General features: G+C 40.7%; 1 protein-coding gene across 1 annotated transcript in view; it reads right to left on the bottom strand.

Annotated features, from left to right (window-relative positions):
- Positions 1 to 20492, bottom strand: part of mindy2 (MINDY lysine 48 deubiquitinase 2) — a 27396-nt gene extending 6904 nt beyond the window's left edge. Inside the window, exons 1-8 of the mRNA XM_054770522.1 lie at positions 19534 to 20492; positions 19147 to 19204; positions 17140 to 17204; positions 8755 to 8913; positions 8441 to 8543; positions 5995 to 6137; positions 4374 to 4547; positions 110 to 313 (exon numbers count right to left, since the gene is read on the bottom strand). Coding sequence (XP_054626497.1) covers positions 110 to 313; positions 4374 to 4547; positions 5995 to 6137; positions 8441 to 8543; positions 8755 to 8913; positions 17140 to 17204; positions 19147 to 19204; positions 19534 to 20409 — 1782 coding nt within the window. The 5' untranslated portion in view covers positions 20410 to 20492. The remainder of the gene's footprint in view (positions 1 to 109; positions 314 to 4373; positions 4548 to 5994; positions 6138 to 8440; positions 8544 to 8754; positions 8914 to 17139; positions 17205 to 19146; positions 19205 to 19533) is intronic.

The raw sequence follows: 20492 nt of genomic DNA, 5'->3' as shown, positions 1-20492 counted from the left end.
CTACTCTTCTGGGGAGACTTCTACAAAGCACAAACATTATTTGTCCATTTGTGAAGTTAGAGGTGACTGATGTTGGCCAGCACCTCACTCTACCACATGTTTCACACACCTGCGCCTGTGCTGCAGCAGCCGCTGCCGCCGCCGCCGCCGCCGCCTGCTCCTGTTCTTGCTCCTGGTAGTACTGCGAGGCTCGGCGGTCCTCCTCTTCCTGCAGCTTTTTAGCCAGCTCCAGGTCGCTGATGCCAGGGAGCTGCTCCCACTGCAGGTCCTGACTCTGCTGCTCCTGCTGCAGCGACAGTGCCATCAGGTAATCCTGATGCACATGTGAATTACAGACAGAAAGACAATATATGTAAATACAGCTGTCAATACATAACACCTTCACCTATACTGTAAAATAAGGGTGTTCAAAATTTTTCCACCAAGGGCCACATACGGAAAAATGAAAGGATGCAAGGGCAAAAAAGTATTATTAGTATGAACTTCAGTCTTTGCTCTTTTTTCCCCCCCATTTTTGCTGCTGTTTTTTTTAATTTATTTTCCAAATATTTTTTTTCAAATTATCTTCGTAAATTTTCCTTTCATAATATTATGATTTTATTCCCATAATATTTTGACTTGATTCCCATAAGACTACAACTTTTTCCACAACCAAATTTTCCAAAAATTACAACTTTATTCTGTGTTGTTTGTTTCACAAAATATTAAGACTTAAAAATTGTAAGTATTTCAAGTCTATGCTACTAAAATGACATTATTTTTCTTCATAATACTACGAGTTTATTCTCGTGAAATTGAAACTTTTGCTGTTAGAATGCAACTTTTTTCTCTTAATATTTTGACTTTATTGTTGTAAAATTACAACTGTTTTTTCCATCTCCATTTAGTTTTTTTTCAACTATTTCAACTTATTTTTGTGTAAATTTTCTTCTCATATTTATGACTTTATTCCCAAAACGTTTTGGCTTCATTGTTGTAAAAATCAATCAAAAAATGACAACTTTATTCATTGTTTTGTCTGTCATCATATTACGACTGTTGTTATGAAAGTATTGTTGTTTCTTTAATATTTCAACTTTATGCTACTAAAATGACATTATTTTTCCTCATAATATATTACATTCACGATGGTTATTTGATAACTGCTTCGGGGATCAGCAACATCTTCAAATTAGCATCATACCTCTGTGCCCAACTTTTGAGACACTTTTATCCAAGGTCGCTGGTGTGTTGTGTGTGAGTGAAAGAAAAGCCCTGACTCGCTTCGAAAAAATGTATCTGGCACCACCCCTAACATAAGACGACCCATCTTTTTCAGACCAGGGGGAAAAAAAAAAAGTCTTACACAGCAGGGGTCCCCAACCACGGTACCGGTCCGTGGGCGGGGCCGAACTGGGCCGAGGAAATCTTTCAGGCGCAATGATAAAAAAAAAGAACACACACACACACACACAAAATAATACATTTGTAAATACCTAAATACAATTTTAAGTAAATGCGTAGCAATTTTGGAAATATGGGCCATTATTTTATTCAAAAAATAACATAGTTTGAAGTTTTTGCATGTTTATGTTGTTTATCGCGAGTGTCTCACTTTGTTTGACAGTCCTTGAACGCACCATTGTACGTGCGCTAGCCTTCTCCCACTCTGCACAGATTGTCAACTATACTGTATTTTTATCGTGTTTTTTTTTCCACTTCATATTATTTTTATCGTGTTTTTTTCTCTTCATATTTGCTCCCAAATGCTGATACTCTGTGGGAATGCATAAAGGTAAAGTTTGATGATGTTATCGAGTGCTAATGTGTATATCTGTTCTGTGCCTTCAAGTTAATTCATGCTAGCATACTGCCTGTTAGCACACACGTCAAGCAGCGGCGCTATAATCTCTCTGAAAAACATCTGAAAATCATACTGGTGGATGGTGGGTCTGTATTCACTTTGTGCTTTTAATTTGATGTTGTTCCTGTCGTAGTTTTACACAATAAATACTAAATGAGATCAATTTGATCGCTATATGACCCCCATGCTCCCCCGGTCCGGGGAAATTTGTGGGAACACGCGCCAAACAGTGGGTCCAAAAAGGTTGGGGGCCACTGTTACACAGCATTGCCTCGTTTATCGCAGTTAATCAGTTCCAGACCTGACCGTGACAAGTGAATTTTCACAAAGTAGGATTCCTTCTTTGAAAATGGAATATTTTTGTTGTTGGAGCATAGATAACCTGCTTACAACCTTCCAAATATTGTTTTTAACATTATTAGAGACCTCTCGACATGAAATAACACCCCTATAATCACTGTTACACTCGTATTACCAAATATACTAGTAGGCATGGGCCGGTTTAAGGTATGAAAATTCTGCATCATACCGTTCCTGCGATATGAGATAAAGTGGAGGTCCAGCGCGGTGACTATGAGGAAATACTTTGTCACGTCCTGTGTTATTCCTCGCAGTCTGAACTGGGCTTCGATGTGTTAAAACCACAGGCGTTAGCACTGAGCGGCGCCGGTGCGGCTGCGCTGTTGTCAGTCGGCATATTACTCACGTGGCGGGTCACCAAATGGGAGATGTGATTGAGAAGGAGACAGAAGTGGAGGATAAGCGGTATAAAGCATTTACTCTCCACTGAACAACAAGCAGCAATCACTAAAAGTCTCAGTTGCAAACAGCAATCACATGACCTGGAAACGGAAGTTTGCGGAACAGTGTGACCTGCCACTATGAAATAATAAGGTAACATTACAAATATTGATGTTGTGACCCATTTATTTGAATTCTGCTTTGTTTTTTACTAAGAAAATATTTACTGTTGTGACTTGGGTTGCAGGATTAACCACAGTAGACTGCATTAAGAAACACTTTTTATTTATTTATTTAGAAAGAATTCAGTTATTTTTTTTATACTTATTTTAAATACTTATGTTCCACTTTCATTGTGTTAATATTATGTGGTTTAAAAATAACTGTATTGACTTGCCTTTTTTTCTCTTTTCAATAAAGATACTTCAAAATAACACATTTTAGCGCGAAAATGCTTAATTTAAATAAAAAATACATAAAATTTGATTAAAAATGCATTTTTTTGGACATATAATAAGCAGTAGTCGACCACGAAACCGCGATGATTTATTAATGACTATATTTTGAAAAACGGTGCAAAATTCAAAGCACAATGTTGCGAGGGATGACTGTATTTGGATCAGGAAGATTTTTCTCCTTAAACCAATCTTGTGGAAAAGTCTGTGCCTGGGTAAATAATCTAAACATCTGTCAAAGCTAGTGTCTAGTCGTCCAAGTGGACAATTTGTCAGCAAGCTCTGTATTTGAACAGATGGCTGTGAAGACCAGTAAAATTGCAGAGGAAACAAAATCCCGCTGAATAATTAAGGGTGCCGGTGGGAAGGTTTGGTAGATTGTGGAGGTAATGTTCAGTGTGCGGTAGGAGCTTTGGAAAGCGGGGTGGGAGGGAGAGGTGGAGAGGGGCTCAATTATAACTCATCTATTATTGAGAAATCTTCACAAGGATGCAGCTGTGATTGGGATGGTGCACAAGACGCAGCTACAATTATTTTTCTACTGGTTCCATTCAGCAAATTGTCTTTCCATTGTCAAAGGTTGTGAGGCGCACCAAAATAAATCTGTACTGCGCCACTTCTTACGCACCATGCGGGTCAGCGGTACAATACCTAAAGGGCGGCGTTATGCTGAATGCAATCTCTTGATTGGTCGACAGAGAATTGTCATTAACAATGCTGCTTTTCTATTGCATAGCACTTGCTTGGCTTTGCTAAGTTGGTTTTCCACTCCAAACTGCGCCACATTGTCAGTCGGAACGGACAGGCTAACAAACAGCAACAATGGAAGAGCATGAGGGTATCCTGTAGGGGACACATTTGATTAGAGGAGAGAATGAGGACAAAATGGAACGCTGCAGCGAAGTGGAGATTGTGGAGTACAGTCGTCCCTTGCCACTTTGCGGTTCCAGCCCTCACTCCATTGTGTTTTTTTTTTTTTATAAATAAGGAATCCTACTTTGCGGAAATTCATTTATCACTGTTTGGTCTGGAACCAATTAGCCACGATAAATGAGGGATTACGGTACAATACTGCAGCTGACAGAGCTAAGGCATAGCAACATGTCATTTCTAGCTGCGTGTAATCAAAATGTTCCTTTGATGAGCTTGGTTTTTGAGTAGAGGCAAGGAGAGCCGTGTAGGCACCACGGTATGGTATTTACATAGCTTCCGACCGTTTTAGCACTTGTGGAATCACGACTGTTATCTATCGTAAGACAAACTGAGGGTCCGTTTTTTCCAAAGGATTTTCCAAACGCTGGTTCTGATAGCCTTGCCTGCGTCAGTGCTCAGACCTGGTCTATCTGATCCTGCTGTCCTCGATACACGGTCTCCGGATCAGACGGGGGCCTCAACCGAAACTCGGAATCACAGAAATTGCCGTCTCCGTCTACGTTGTGAAGACTCTCCCACACCACCTTCTCCTCTGTCAGGAAACCTTGATCTGTAACCAGCAGGTAGAGCTGACCCTGAAGAACAACGCACACAGTCACTCATCTTTTCATGCACTTGATTGTGGATGTATAAATCTACACATATGGGCCCTTAAAGGGATAGTTCGAATTTTTTGACATGAAGGTGCATGACATCTGACTTTTTTGTTAGTAACGGTTTTGTGACGCAAATGTTTTACTCTTTTCAACACATATTGTTTTGAGAGATCCCAGCAACTAACCACAGCTATGTCCCTCAACACCGAAATCCGACTAGAACTCCACTCACGGAACAAAGTGGGCGGGGGTGAAGTTACTGTCAATACACTGCACTGCTGATGGGGATGTCATACGACTTCATGCCAAAAAAATCAGAAGTATCCCTTTAGGGCAGTGGTCCCCAAACCCCGGGCCGCAGCCTGGTACCGGGCTTCACAGAAAGAAAAAATAACTTCCATTATTCCTTTTTTGATGTTTTATTTTGAAAAGTGGCCGGATTCTCTCTGTTACATCCGTCTCACTTCACGCATGTTCATTGTGCGTGTGCTAACTTTATCTCATGCCGCACAGATAGACTACTACTGTATTTTTACCATTTTTCCTTCACCTTATATTTGGTCTCAAATGCTGATGCTATGTGGGAATGCATAAAGATAAGTTTTGATGACTTATTGAGTGCTAATGTGCACATTTGTCTCAAGTTAATTCATGCTAGCACACTGCCTTTTACCACACACTTCAAACAGCGATGTAATAATCTCTCTGGAAAAACTTGGCTGGAACTTGAACTGGTGGATGGTGGGTCAGCATTCATTTTGTGCTTTTAATTTAATGTTATTCATGTCTTAGTTTTACACAATACATAATAAGTAAGATACATTAGATCGCTATAATGTATGACACCACCGCCGACACCACCCCCACGGTCCGTGGGAGAGTTGTGGGAACGCAAGCCGGTCCGTGGGTCAAAAAAGGTTGGGGACCACTGCTTTAAAGGGGTCATAAGTGACACACAAAGCTTTGCCTGCATTGGCAGTGATAATGTGTGATAGTGAAGAGTTCAAAACACAGTACACAGGAGTCACTTCCACCCCTGCAGATAACAGGAAGAGTCCGTACCAGCTGCACTGACAGGAAAAAGCAACTGCAGGCAGAAGCGGTTAATGAGATTCAAAACTCACCAGAACACCAATCTAATGAGCAGTTACATGTAATAATGAATTCAATAATGGATGAATGACATCATAAATGAAAACCTTCATTCCTTATGGACATGATACCGCCTCTGACCCGCCCCCAGCTAGATCCTTCCACCCCGTGTATACGCCCATCACTTTAAGCAGCTCCAGTCTTTATTTTAAGATGTGTAGTGAACTACACATAAAATAAAGACTGGATCTCTGCCAACTAGCCGTCAGTCAACAACAGACGTGTGTGTACCAAATTCTGGCATGGATGGGGTTGGCGGATTATGTGTTTTTACCTTATATTTAATCATGGTGCTGAAGTGGTTATTCCTGAAAAAGACACAGAGCTCGCCCTCCTGCACGGTGGATGTGAGCTCACACAAGCCGTGATACGTTAGCTGAGTGGCTGTGCTGCTCAGAAACTGCTCTGCCACAATACCTGCAACACACACATGCAGAATCATGATGGTCATTGCTGGTATATAAATATAACTACATTCTTCTTTGTCACTCATAAACACACTGGAAAATCTGCAAATATTCTAAAACGCTCACTTTTGTTTGACACTGTCACAGAGGTATCCATTTCAAAATATGTTTACTGTTACCTCTGCTAGAAGGTTATGTTTTCCCTGACGTATGCTAATTTGCTCACAGGATTATGTAAAAACTACTTATCCGATTTCCATAACTTCTTTGAGGGTGAGCGTTTAAGTCAAGAAAGAACAAATTTTGATGTGGATTTTTACAGTTACAGTTTTCAGTAAATAATGCAGGAAAAAAATCGGGTATATGCAAAATATGGGTATCTATGGGGATTTGGATTTTTGGTGTGAGTCCAAATTAAGAACCCATTTTGATGTCAATTTTTTAAACTGTACCACTTTTTGATACGTTTCCAGAGAATAACGCATGAATTTGGTGAACAAAATTAGGCCTACGAGATATATGAGTATCAGTGAGGATTCGGGAAACTGTACCACTTCTGATAACAGTTTCCAGTGTATCTTGACAACAAAAAACTGCCATATGCAAGCTATGAGTATCTACGGGGATGTGGATTTTGGTGTAATTCCAAGGTAGGAACCAATTTTGATGTAAAGTCTGGAAATGTTACCACTTTTGCTAACCGTTTCCAGAAAATAACGCATTCATCTTGTAAAAAAACATAAATCAATAAGTGGGCATTTATAAGGGTGTGGACTTAGTGTCGATTCAGTTGATCTGCAATTTGCTGGTTGTCACTGTATTACAGTCGTCCCTCGCCAATTGACGGTTCAAATTCCAGAGCTTCATTGTATCACGGTTTTTCGAAAATATATGAAATTAAAAATCATGCTGTTTCATTGTTGAATACGGCCTATTATTAGTCAAAAGCAGAACTACCTGTTTTACTATGCATATGACAATAAAACTCTTGAATCTTGAATCTTGAAAAAGCGGCATATTTAAGTAAATGTTAAATATTTTTGGCTAAATTAAGCATTTTCAAGTACAAAAATGGCTAAATGAACTAAAATACAAATATAAGGCATTCAGAAATTGCATTCAAAGACGCTGTGAATGAAATGTACTATAGTATTCTACACTGGTCACTTGGTGTCAGTAATGTTCCTGTAGTGTTCGGTGAGATACACAAGCACCAGACTTGATCGCCAGAACAACAGGCTTTCATTGCAGGTTTGAATTATCTCACAACAGGCACAATAATCCCTGACAGAAACACAGGATACTGTTGTGGACGTAAACTCAACTCGGAACCCCCGATGTCACTTCCTGTCCGCCTTTCACTCAGCTCCCCTAGGGAACACATTTAAAGCATACACATGAGCATGAGTCTTATTTATGTCTTAATTGGCTGATTTTCTGTTGATATGTCTACTATATTGGGTAATATAAGTGTAAAGGTGACTATAGGGTTGTTATTTCATTCTCTAATAATGTTAAAAAAAACATATTTAGAAGGTCATAAACAGGTTTTCTATGCTCTAACTACAAAAATATTCCATTTATAAGGAATGAATCCTACTTTGCGGAAATTTGCTCATCACGGTCAGGTCTGGAACCAATTAACCAAGATAAACGAGGGATTAGTGTAGTGGTTTTAATGATGTAGTGTACTTCTACACCACTGCAAACTACAACCTCAATAATAAACATCAATAATCAGTCAATCAAAACAGAGCATCACTGTTCCTGATGAAACTTCAGCATTGAACGCCATTACAGGCTTGTGCAGGAGTATCTCATGAAATGTTTGGCCAGACGGCCGCTCAGGAAATCTTGCGTTGAATGGGCAAATATTTGGTGTCCAAGTTTGCTGGCGAGCAAAGTGTGAGTTGTGCAAGTAGGTCACTGATGTGTGGCCACATGCACGTTCTGCTTTTATTTGGACTTGACTCGCGGTTTTGTGTCAAGTGTGTTTGCACTGGTAAGTCCAGCAGAAGCATCTTGTGCTATGATGCCACTAAATAGACCGATTGTATCCCTCTCTCTGCCCTGCCTCTTCAATATTGTACTTGTGAAGCAATAAGGGAACAGTCCAAAATGTAATACCAGTCAGAAAGTCAGCAAAATCTGCTGACTGTAAATGGCAGGAGGTGAAGGTATATTCAGGAATGAAACAAAGCTGACTAGACAAAAATATGAAACATGTTGCATTCATGCAGCCTGTAATGAAACACAAGCGGCGGAGGCACACAAGGAGAGAACGAAGAGGGAGAGAGACAAAAAAGTACTGACCTTCGCCTGCCAGCTCACTGTTGTCTGACTGTTTACAGGATATTATCTTCTCCACCAGCTGGTTGTAGCTGCAGTTGCCCACTGCCTTGACAATGTCATGAATCTGCAAATAAAGATACAGTACATAGTGTGGGAAAGAACATTTATCAGGAAGTGACGCAAGGCTCCCACACGGTCCTCGCCATGGAATGTTTACATTTAAAAAGTCAATGATTGTCGTGGCCACACTGCTTCTCATTGGACATTTTCTGCATTTGCAATGAATTAGAGTTAAACAATGGTGAAGGCCCAGTGAAGTGGCAAGGTCAACTTACTTGGGGGTCGACCAGCCAGCCGTGGAAGAGAGGGATGTCCAAAAGATCAAACACAATGCATTCTGGGGTGTACTCAAAGACCCGCACCCCTGTGAACTTGACGTTGACATCCAGGCCTGTTTGTAACTTGTGCAACACTGCCATGGCGTCGCTCATGTTCTAAGAAAAGAAAAGAACAAATAAATGTACTGTAGAGGGATACTGTCTTATAAGAATTGGGGTAACAAAAAAGAATAGAAAGGAACTCAGGAGTGAGAAGACAAGGCCAACCTGTAATAAACTAGAAAAGCACTCAGAGAGCGCAGACCTGCGCCAAGCCCATACTGTGATTTACACCATAAATATTAGTCCTACATTTATTTATCTATGTATTTAGATTCCTTGCCCATGAAAACTTTACAATTAGCAATTGGATTAAAAATAATATCAATATTAGTTCAGGAGTTATTCACCAAAATTTCGCATTTTCTGTAATGGCGGTTTTCTTCTGGATCTAGCTCCATACCTTTCGAAGATACAACCAATCCGTAGGCTCACTCCAGATTCCACAGTGTCTTGGCAATATATAAAGGCAATGGTGTTTGTTGCATGTTTATAGCTTAATTTGTTGTCTTCCTATAATGAAAATTCCAAAGGTCCCCTAATTTTTCCTATTCTGCATCATAGTATCCAGAATTATTCCATGATCTGGATCAGTCTTTGATATTTTGTAGAGCCTGTTGGAAACTTGTCCTGTATTTTTCATTTCCCCAAGTGCTCTGACCACTTTTTGTTGGGTTATATGCACAAATGGCGAAAATGGTCCTATCTCACAATGTTAAAAAAAATCCTTGAAAAAAATTCCTGTACTCAGACGGTAATCCGGATCATTGAAACAGTTCTTCCATATCCCATTTCCGACAATCCATGAAAATTTCATCCAAATCAATTCAGAACTTTTCAAGTTATTTTGAACACAAACAAACAAACAAACAGATAAACGCCGGCAAAAAACACAACCTCCTTGGCGTAGGTAACAACAGTGACAAGATGAGGGGTCAGATAATGGTAGATCCTTCATATTTTTTTTTTAACAAATAAATAAATAATGGTAATCCCTTGTTTATTGTAGTTAATTGGTTCCAAACCCGACTGTGATAAGTGAATTTAAGTGGGATTCCTTATTTATAAATGCAATATTTTCATAGTTTCAGCATAGAATACCTGTGTACAACATTCTAAATACGGTTTTGAATCTTATTAGCTCATTCAAGGCATGATATAATACCCTTACAAAACGCGTGCTCATGTGTGTTAGTATACATGTGTTTCCTACGGGACCTGAGTGAGTGGTGGACAGGAAGTGACATTGTGGGTTCAGAGCTGAGTTTCAGCTTGGCGTGGGTTACGGCTGCAACATTAGCCTGTGTTTTTATTAAGGATTTTTATATAGGATTATTGTGCCTGTTGTGAGATAATTCAAACCTGCAATAAAAGCCTGTTGTTCCGGCTATCAAGTCTGATGTATGTGTGTGTGTGTCTCAACGAACATTACAGTAACACTACTGACACTTAGTAACCAGTGTGACCAAATAGCATGATTTATTAATTATTACATTTACACAGTGAAGCCATGAAATTTGAACCGCTAAGTGGTAGAGGACGACTATATATTTCAAGGAGTATTTGCTTATTATTACCGTCATTAGGACCTAAGATGGGTCAACAATTGACAACAACAATGAGTAAAGATTTAAAACAAAAAACCCACCCTCACCTAAGCTAAAATAATAACACACCAACAGAAACATTTACACATACGCCATTGTCAAACACCAGCAGAGAGATTTCAGCATCAAGGCACCCTTGCAGAAATACTGTGTATTTTTTGCATGCTTTGAATAGGAAATAGTAACAGTGTGGTGAACAAGCATAATAGAAAATAAAAATTGAAAGTTAGTCTACCTTGAAATATTTAAGAAGATTGCATTCGTTTATGATATAGCCAATGTGGGATAAAATGGCATTTTCAATAGGACCTTTTACTAACAAACACACTACAAAAACATAACCTTGGTGCTAGTTATCACTTTAAATATATTACAGAGCCATGAATACCAAGCTGTACATTAAAGCCTGCAAACAGGGATTGATTTTTCTACCTTTGCAAGAAACCATTAGTTGCTCTTACTGTTTTATGGTAGCACTGTTTCTGTTCTTCAGATTTGTCCGATTAGTCACTATCAAGACTCCTCAACTACATCACAAAGAGGGTCAGAGTGTCAAAAATGTAAGAGCCCAATAGCCGCGGTCCCATTATGCTTACTTGACATGTGTAACCACATTTTGAATGTTTTTATTGTGTGTGACTTTCAAACATAGCACTCCACAAACAGTAAACTGTGTTTTAAACAAAGCTGCTTTGCTATAACAGCAGAAGTGCATTTAACAAAAATAAGGTGCATCACAGCAGTATTTCAAGTAAAATAAAAGTGCATCAGATAAATGACCGACCGCAGGCCTCTCACGATAACAAATTATTGGCGATAATTGATATTATTGACATTTCCTGAGACCATTTTTTCATTAATTATATGGCATAAAAATGAGGGTACATCATATCAAAAGCAATAAACTTTAATTTCTAAAGAGTATTTAACATTGTAATTGGAATGTCAAGAGGTTTTTAAATAAATGAAACAAACAAATATAATAAAAAAAGAAAAGACAAAAAAAAACGGTCTGTTTTTTTTTTATTCTAATTTTTTTTTTTTATTATAACTATCAATGGACAGCCCTGACATAAGTAGACAAAGACAAGTAGCTAAGAGAAAAACAGTGAGCTGTATTATTTTTATTATATATTATCATAACAGTGTTTTATTTGGTCTCAAAAATGTTGACAATAATATCTTTGAGCATCAATTTGTGGGCCAAAAATAATTTCAAAACGGACCTGCATTGTTTTGTGACTCAGTTAAAAACAAGTTTGTTTGTCTAGTCATACTGTATTTTTTCACCGTAGTTTTCTAAAAAAAAATGTATTTTAAAATCTCGTCTTGTCTCGTTCTTGTGGACCCAATTTCGTGGATCCTGAGTTGGGTGTCCTACTGCCAACTAACAAAGAACGAAAATGTAAATGCGCGCAATAAGAGTAGCGCAAAAGTCATGTTTTAAGTGAAAAGTTGAGGACTTTTGATTGACCTGTAAAATAGCTGTGCTAGCACACATCCCATTATATGTAGGCGTGTGTGCGAGAACGAGTGCCAGGCACCCACGCACCTAAAACCTGATGAATCCGACCCATTCTTCCGCTCAGCCTCAAAGCATCTCCCAGCTGGCTCAATGCCATACTGACATTAAAGTCTGGGCTCAAGATAAGCGTTGCAGCTGAGCCCTACAACTCTGTTATGACAATGGCACTGGAGCACTTTCACGGTTTCATTAACTACTACGGGGAAAAGACACAATGTTTTGTAAAGACCGAATCACTTTATCTCTGAGCGGACCGCTGCACAATCGAATTAGATCCAGTAGAAGAGCTCCATCAATAATTCACCCGCTATAAAAATAATAATGCTCGCTTTTGATTGACACAATGTGTTTACGATTGTGGTTGTAATTTGCAGTGGTGTAGAACCGCACTGCATCATACTGATAGCTGTTCATATTTTCATGTAGCTAAATATTGTAACCAAAATATTAGGAACACCTCTGCAGCAACTGCATTACAAAACTTAAATTAAATTAAAGAATTAAAATTAATATATTTGTATCTTGTGTTGGTTGTCATTTCATTGTGCAGGTGTACCTAATGAAAAGCCAAAAGAGTTCCACATGAGTAAGAACTTTGGCAAAAGGAATGAAGGAAAAACATTTGTCGTAGTCTGAGCAGAACAGAAATTCAGCATGGGGCGGTCATCCGTCTCAACCGGTTGGGTCGACATTATGTGATTATGTCTCGGTTATCATGTCTCACACAGCTATATAGGCTGACAAACGTTATATAACGAAAGAAAACAATATACCGCAATGGAGCAATGGCATTCATCAGTTCACAGGTGAGACGAGCACCATGAGCCGAGTGCATCTTCATGCTTTGGCGCTTGTTGGATGATGGAGTGTTGAGGTGTAAAACCTTCAGCCTGACCCCACTAGAGAGCGTGCAGATTAGGCCACTTGCAAGCATCACGGATGGCGGGATTAGCGGAGCCTGCATAATGGACCACATCTGCTCCATCCAACAGCAGATGATACCATTAGTGCCACATCACTCGCACTTGATGGATCTTGATGGATCCTTTCTATAAGAGTTCATCAGCGTACAACTTGCTTTGACTGGGAGCAAGGGGATGACCGTGATTGGTCAACAAGAGGAACGGACAGAATACAGTTATCCCTCTCCACGTCAAAGCTTCACTCTATTGCGGCTTTTCAAAAATACATTAATAAATAAATCAAGCTGTTCATATGCATATTTAAGCTATAATGTTCGGTTTTATTTTTTAAATAAGCATTTTCAAGCATAAAAATGGCTAAATTAACTAAAATATTAAGCATTCAAAAGACACATTCAAAGACATTGACATGCACTAGTCACTAGGTGTCAGTAATGTTACTGTAATGTTCGGTGAATCACGCAAACGCCAGACTTGATCGCCAGAACAACAGGCTTTTATTGCAGGTTTGAATGATCTCACAACAGGCACAATAATCAGGGTTTACACAAGGATTTTTTGAAACTGTGGTGGTGGGCTGCATGGGAGGGCGGACTGCCGCCGCTGCGTCATGCCGCGACTGTGTTTGCAATTTTTTTTTATAACAAATACCATTTTTTAAGACTTATTTATCTATTAACGTATTTAACTTTTTTCAACAACTAGCAGAACATGAACTGAGAACATTGCAAAACTGTTCGTTTAATGGCAAAATTGCTGAGAGCACTGCCAACATTTAAATTGCACATCTCCACTCATTGTCATTAAATACAAGCATCATGTTTGAATAGAACACTTAAATATTCTTTGGTGAACTACTCAACACCAGCTGGTGAGCTACCTGTTGGAGACCCCTGTGATAGCGTCACTCTCTAAAGCTGTACACACGACATGATTCTGTTGCACAACTGCAACATGCATGATCGTAGCTTGCCCAACAAAAACGAGCGACGAGCTAGCTAGATGCCGCCGGGCATGTAAACAAACAATGTCAGAAAGTGGAATGAGATTGAAACGTGAGCCATCACACACGCTAGCATAGATAGGTTTAGCATGTGACAAGCTCTCGTCAATTGACTACACATTTTAAAGGCAATTGTTCATTCTCCCGATAATAAGAAAGAAAGTGAAAGTCAACACAAGACGTGTCACATATCTGGTCACATATGCCAAGTGCCAGACAGGTGATTCCTTTAGATGCTTATCAAAATGAGTGAAACATTTTTATGGTATTTTAAATCGTTTTCAAACTAATTGTGGTCAATATGTGCTTAAATAATAATCTATATATGCATCTATATAGCATATATATCCATTAATACAATATATTACTTAAAATTATTTTCAAGTTAAGCGGGTTCTCTCTCCATTAAACAAATAGCTATGAACATTCCCCATTCTCCATCCATCCATTTTCTATGCCGCTTCTCCTCATTAGGGTCGCGGGGGTATGCTGGAGCCTATCCCAGCTGACTTTGGGCGACAGGCGGGGCACACCCTGGACTGGTCGCAGGGCACAGACAAACATATAGACAAATAACCATTCACACCCACATTCATACCTATGGACAATTTAGAGTCGCCAATTAACCTAACATTCATGTTTTTGGAATGTGGGAGGAAACCGGAGTACCGGAGTATCCGGAGAAAACCCACGCATGCGGAGAACATGCAAACACAGAGATGTCCAAAGGAGAATCAAACCCAGGTCTTCCTGATCTCCAGACTGCGACTGTGAGGCCAACATGCTAACCACTAGACCACCGTGCGGCCGCATTCCCCGTTCTCAATCAAGGAAATTAAAGTAAAGAAAGTAAATTAAAAGCAATAGGGCACTGATTAACGGTGGTATGTTTTGCATCTGTGAATGCCCCATCTTACCAAGTAGACCAGTGCACAGCAATTCAAAATCCAGTTCAGTGACCTAAAATTTGATAATTGGGCTCTAAAAGTGCAGTACTAATCTTCTTTTTTATATCTGTGCTGCATTATGTGCCATCATTTCTCTTTCCAGTTTATATTTTTCCTTGCAAGATGTTTATTATGCCATTAATTTGATCACAGCGAACGTAGATGCAACATCCACACAAGGTTTCTGCTATCAATTGCTCATCATGGCCAAAAATTGGACTGGACACTGGACTCTTTGCTTCCACAGCTCCTCTAAGTAAATATTTAACAACCGCTAAAGAGCAGCAACTGCTATTTTAATCCTCATACACTCGTGTGACAAATGACGTATAACCGTGAACTTAAAAATAGATCTGCTGTGAATTCCTATGGCTCAGGCTAAAGTAAATGGTCACAATCCAACAGGCAATGAAAAAACAAAACCCTTCAGAATGCAAATAGGACGGCACATATTCACACTCGAGACCTGAGCTTCCAGCCTGTGCGGCCCACGGACACCCACATGCATTAGAGCTCCCAGGCCAGAGTCTAGGATTAGACCACCATAATTACCGTGTAACACAAACTCCAGCCCCTCCCTAAAGACGCTGCTGATTTATTTAAGAAGTTGCATTTCAGCCCCACTCAAATTTAGAAAGCCTGTGCCACTGAGCATCAGCGAGCGAGGCGAACACGCTGCCAATATTTCCTCTCGCCTTCCAAACGTGGCTTCAAATCATTCACAGATGTGCTGCTGAAGGAAAGGGAGGCCACAACGTAGGCAGGCCGCTGGAGATGGGAGGAAGCACAGGAAGTGGAGTTCCATCTCCAAACCAAGTGCATGGTGAACCACACAAACACACACACACTTTCTCTCCCTCAAAGGCTCAGCAAAAGCCTCAGTAATAGCCTGAAGCTGAACCCAGCCATGCGTCTCTAAGCATTTAGCACTGTTCCAAACAACATCACACACTACTGACCTCTGTTGTTCCCTGAGTCTCGCAAGACACATCTTATGTAATACAGAGCAGTTGAATAGACCTTAGCTCCACTTTTATGAGGCGGGCTACCAATGCTAAGACTTGAAATCTACAGTAAAGAACCTCCCCTACCCTTAATGTTAACAGTATAAACATGTGGGCATAACAGACGGGCAGCAAGGTGCAAAAACATCAATACTGGTGGCCAAAACAATTGCAATCATAATAAGTCAAGTAGCATGTTAATTTGGTGAGTGCTGCTCAAGGTAGGTAGGCTAGATATAGCTGCACGCTTATACAGTAGGATCCAATGCAAGAGCGGCATCAAAAATGATAATGCTCAGAAACGTATTAATGTAAAAATTTTGATATTTTTTTTGTAATAGCAGTTATGCTAACTACACTGCATCACACTCACAGGTGTTCATATGCAGCTAGTATCACTAAAAGGCATGACCAAGTGCAGTACTGTCTATACCATTACAAACTACAACCGCAGCACACAGCAGGTGTGCAAAATCGTGCACCATTGCAACTTCAGATTGCATCCAACTATGAAATTGAAACCAAAGCACAGAGCCCTTGCTTTGAATAATCATGATCATGAGCGCCTATTAATGTCTTCAAAATAACCGAGTCTGTAATTTCTTTAATGAAGTAATACTGCATGGTTGAATTATATCTCGAACTACTCAGGTGGGGCCACATGGTGTTCTAGTGGTTAGCACGTTGGCCAATACAGGAACAGCCTGGAGATCGGGAAGACCTGGGTTCGATTCTCCCCTGGGCATTTCTGTGTGGAGTTTGCATGTTCTCCTCGTGTGCGCGTGGGTTTTCTCCGGGTACTCTGGCTTCCTCCCACATTCCCAAAAACATGCAGGTGAGGTTAATTGGAGACTCTAAATTGTCCATAGGTATGAATGTGAGTGTGAATGGTTGTTTGTCTATATGTGCCCTGCGATTGGCTGGCGACCAGTACAGGGTATACCCTGCCTGTCGCCCGAAGTCAGCTGGGATAGGCTCCAGCATGCCCCCGCGAGCCTAATGAGGATGAAGCAGTATAGAAAATGGATGGATGGACTACTCAGGTGTTTAAAGGCATTTCACTCCTCTATCACAGCTAAATAAGGTTACCAAAATACTATAAACTCTGCAAAGCTCTCAGTATGAATTGCAGTGTCACATAACTGTTAACTATTAGAAAATAAATATGATTACCTCTTGCATTGGATCTCATTCAACTGTACAAGCGCTTACCTAGTATTGTGGTTGTACGTAATTAGCAAAGAACTATGCAAGGTACGTACTATAGGACTTACCTGCTCATAGTTTAGTCGCTGAGCCTCAGAAATCTCTTTAGGTTTGGTCTCCAGAATGTAGTCTCCTGCAAGGGGCACATACAGATTGCTCAGTAAAGACAGGGAGCCAATGAGCCAAATAGTTTTCGACAAGATATGTTCGACTCCTGCCGGCTTTTCCAACAGTGCAAGCTGGGCCACGATTGAGTCTTACTTCCATTCCAGTGTCACCTCAGAATTCTATCGAGCCAGCACTGCCCAGCTCGGGCTTGTTCCCCCCATAAACATGACGCATGAAATTAGGTGGAAATGAGTAAATATACTCTCGTATTGGCCATGGCCGTAGAATTAGAGCCAGTTCATTTTTTTGTCACTGTTCTTTAGTGTCAATAACTGCGTCTTCTTGATTTTAAATCATGGCAATGAAAGCATTGTCCTTTCTGTCTGGCTTCGGACTCCATGCATGTCACAGACACATATCAGTAGTGAAATATTAGATTTTTTTTATTCCTGCAAGGATATGAAAAGAAGAAACTATTGCCAGAAAAGCAATTGCCTTGTTGAACAATTGCTCCGATGTCATCGCGTATGCTGCACACAGCCACTGGGGTTTTACTTGCATGGCGTCTGGGGATTATTGCAATGATTTGTTGTGAAGTAAAAAACAGTGTTAAAAAATGGTTTATGGTTCAAACAATGAAAGGCTCTAGAGTTATAATAAAATCCAAAGTCCCCATCGCCGTGACTGAAAAAACAATCATAAAATTGAAAAAGGAACTCATCACGACAGACCACAGCAGTACATATGTCTCTGCCCTGGCTGCTCAGTACAAATTTCTTTCCTTTACTATTAACAGTAGATAACTTGTTTTTACACTTGCGTGACAGTTAAGAATGCTGAAAATGAGGTTTAGTAAATATTCTTGCAATTTTTTTATGAATGTATTGACTCAAGAAGTCATAAATCAACCACACAATCTTTTGTTATTATAATGAAATGAACTTGAAAAAGGGAAAAAGCTCCTAACCGATTAGCTCCAGTGAGCTGCCGATACATTCCACTATAAGGCTGCTGAGTGACGCTCACCACCCCCATGGACTCTGCATCATCACCTATTTGTCATCCTTGTCCTTTTGTGTGTTGATGCGGTATTACAACACGTTGTGGCAAGATAAGGAGCCTCACAGCATTGTCATACCGGATAAACAGCAAGAGGAGCAGGCAATATAGACAAATATAGTGGGTCTATCGAGGGAAAAATATTACTCGCTACTTTAGCTATCATGTCTGTTTGAGGCATGGGTGCCAAATTGTAGAATTGTTAATACTGCACAAGAAAGCTACTGTACTACTTCTGCACAGGCCTGTCAATATTAAAGCTAGACGAGACAATGAAGATGTTCGCTTTTGCTGTGATTTTGAAGAGATGCACTAATTATGTCACATGTTGCACAACCGGAAAGCAGGAATGATTCATTAGGATTTCCCCCTGCACTGGGTCACATCCGCTGTTGACACATGAGGCACATTCTTACACCATAACATTAGGTACACGTGCACAACGTCATGAGTTGTGGTTGGAGTTTGCAGGTATTTAACTACACAGTGAGGCAAAATATTACTGGGCACGTGTGCCTAATGTTGTGGCTGCTGGGTATATGCCATAAAATATGTTTTAAAAGTATGCACACACAAGCGTGTTTTAGTGGCGAAAAAATTCAATAATAATGGATTACACTTACAGTATATATAGAAGTTTTCAAGGTGAACGCAGGTGACATTGAACCCATTACTCATTCACTCAGTCGCACATTGGTGGTTGTAATCTACATCTGCCCCAGGGCAGACTGACGGAAACGTGCCTCTAGCCTCTCCGATCACCACCAAACATTCATACACTGGGTGGAGGAAGCAGGGTATCGGACCACCAACCTTCCAGTTTCTGATCACCTGCTCTACCTCCTGAGCAACTGCCACCCAAAATAATTATTCCCTTGTGATAAATTAAAGATTGAATGGCTACTCACCGAGATACTCCATCAGTTGCTCGGCTGTAATAATCTCCATCATTGGAGGCATCTTAACCTGTGAAAAAAAATTTTTTTTTTACTAATGTTGTTTCTGGGCAATGCAACAAATGTGAGAAAATAGCTGTGTGTTGAGTCCATTTCTGTGGATAGTAAATCTATACTGCTATACAAGCTGTGCACTGACTACTCTAAAATATTTAATTTGTATAGTACTGGTGCTATAGTCAGTTGAGAAGATGTTGCTGAAATGTGACGTGCGTACCGGTAGTCACTTTTGAGGAATACTGTACATGCATGTTAAATTACGGTCTGCATACAAGTGATAGGGTTCAGAGAAGCTTGTTAATAAATGTGTAGATGTATTTGTCTATTTTAATATTTTACCTTCCAAGCAAGCAGGAGAACGTTCATGATGGCCAAGAGCGGACATGGGCCGTTCTCGTTCTGGGTGATGATCGGCGTGTTCTCCTCTCTCCATTTGATCCACTTTATGTGGTATATGGACTGACCGGCCACCCGGTCCTTGGCGCATGTAGCCTTGGTGCCATCTAGGCCGAACTCGCTCTGCAGGGCGAGGGCCAGTCCTCGCTCCTCCAGGCCCTCGCTGTTCAGGTCAGAGCTGGGACAGGAGTTGAGCTTGGAGAAGGACTCCAGTGAATCCAGGCTCCGGGACTCGCACCCACCGAGGCTGGCATCAGGGTCGCTGCCACTCGCCAGTCCCTCCGATAAAGCGTGTGGAGCGGTTAGATCCGCTGTGATTGTGCACAGATAGGTCGGTTTGGCAAGTTTAGTCGGCTCGCTTTCTTCACAAGCCCAAATGTGGCTCTCCTCTACACCTGCGCTTTCCTTTGCGGGAGGTGAGGACGGCCCGTCGCTTTGGTTGTTTACTAACTTTGAGGCACCACCTTCCTTATCTGGTGCGGCCACGACTGGCTCAGTCCGCATCCCGTTACTGATCTGCTCCACGGATCCGGACCCGCACACCTCGACGTCCTTCCTCCCTTCCTGCACAGGCAGGACATCGACCACGTCCGCTAATTCACACTTCCCCGCAGTAGGATTGAAAATCAGGGTGCTCGGATGATCGACGGTGCTGTTATAACAGCTATCGGTATCAAGCAAAGTACTGAGAGAAGCCTCACTATTTGTGCATTTCTCGGCTGTTCCTTTCACGCCTCCCACGGCCGGAGCGTCGCCAGTGTCCGCCCCGATCGTGGTGCTCCCGACAGTGTCTCGATGCACGTCTGCATTTTTCTCCATTTCGATTTATCGACTGTCGACGAATTCTAGCTGAATTGCAGCAGTAGATTCGGTCCAAAAGACGCCATGACAACTCTACCGGT

The sequence above is a fragment of the Dunckerocampus dactyliophorus genome, chromosome 3, assembly GCF_027744805.1.
Source record: "Dunckerocampus dactyliophorus isolate RoL2022-P2 chromosome 3, RoL_Ddac_1.1, whole genome shotgun sequence".
Classification (NCBI taxonomy): Eukaryota; Metazoa; Chordata; class Actinopteri; order Syngnathiformes; family Syngnathidae; genus Dunckerocampus; species Dunckerocampus dactyliophorus.
Note: the sequence above shows the minus strand (reverse complement) of the source record. Positions and strands in the feature narration are given on the sequence as shown.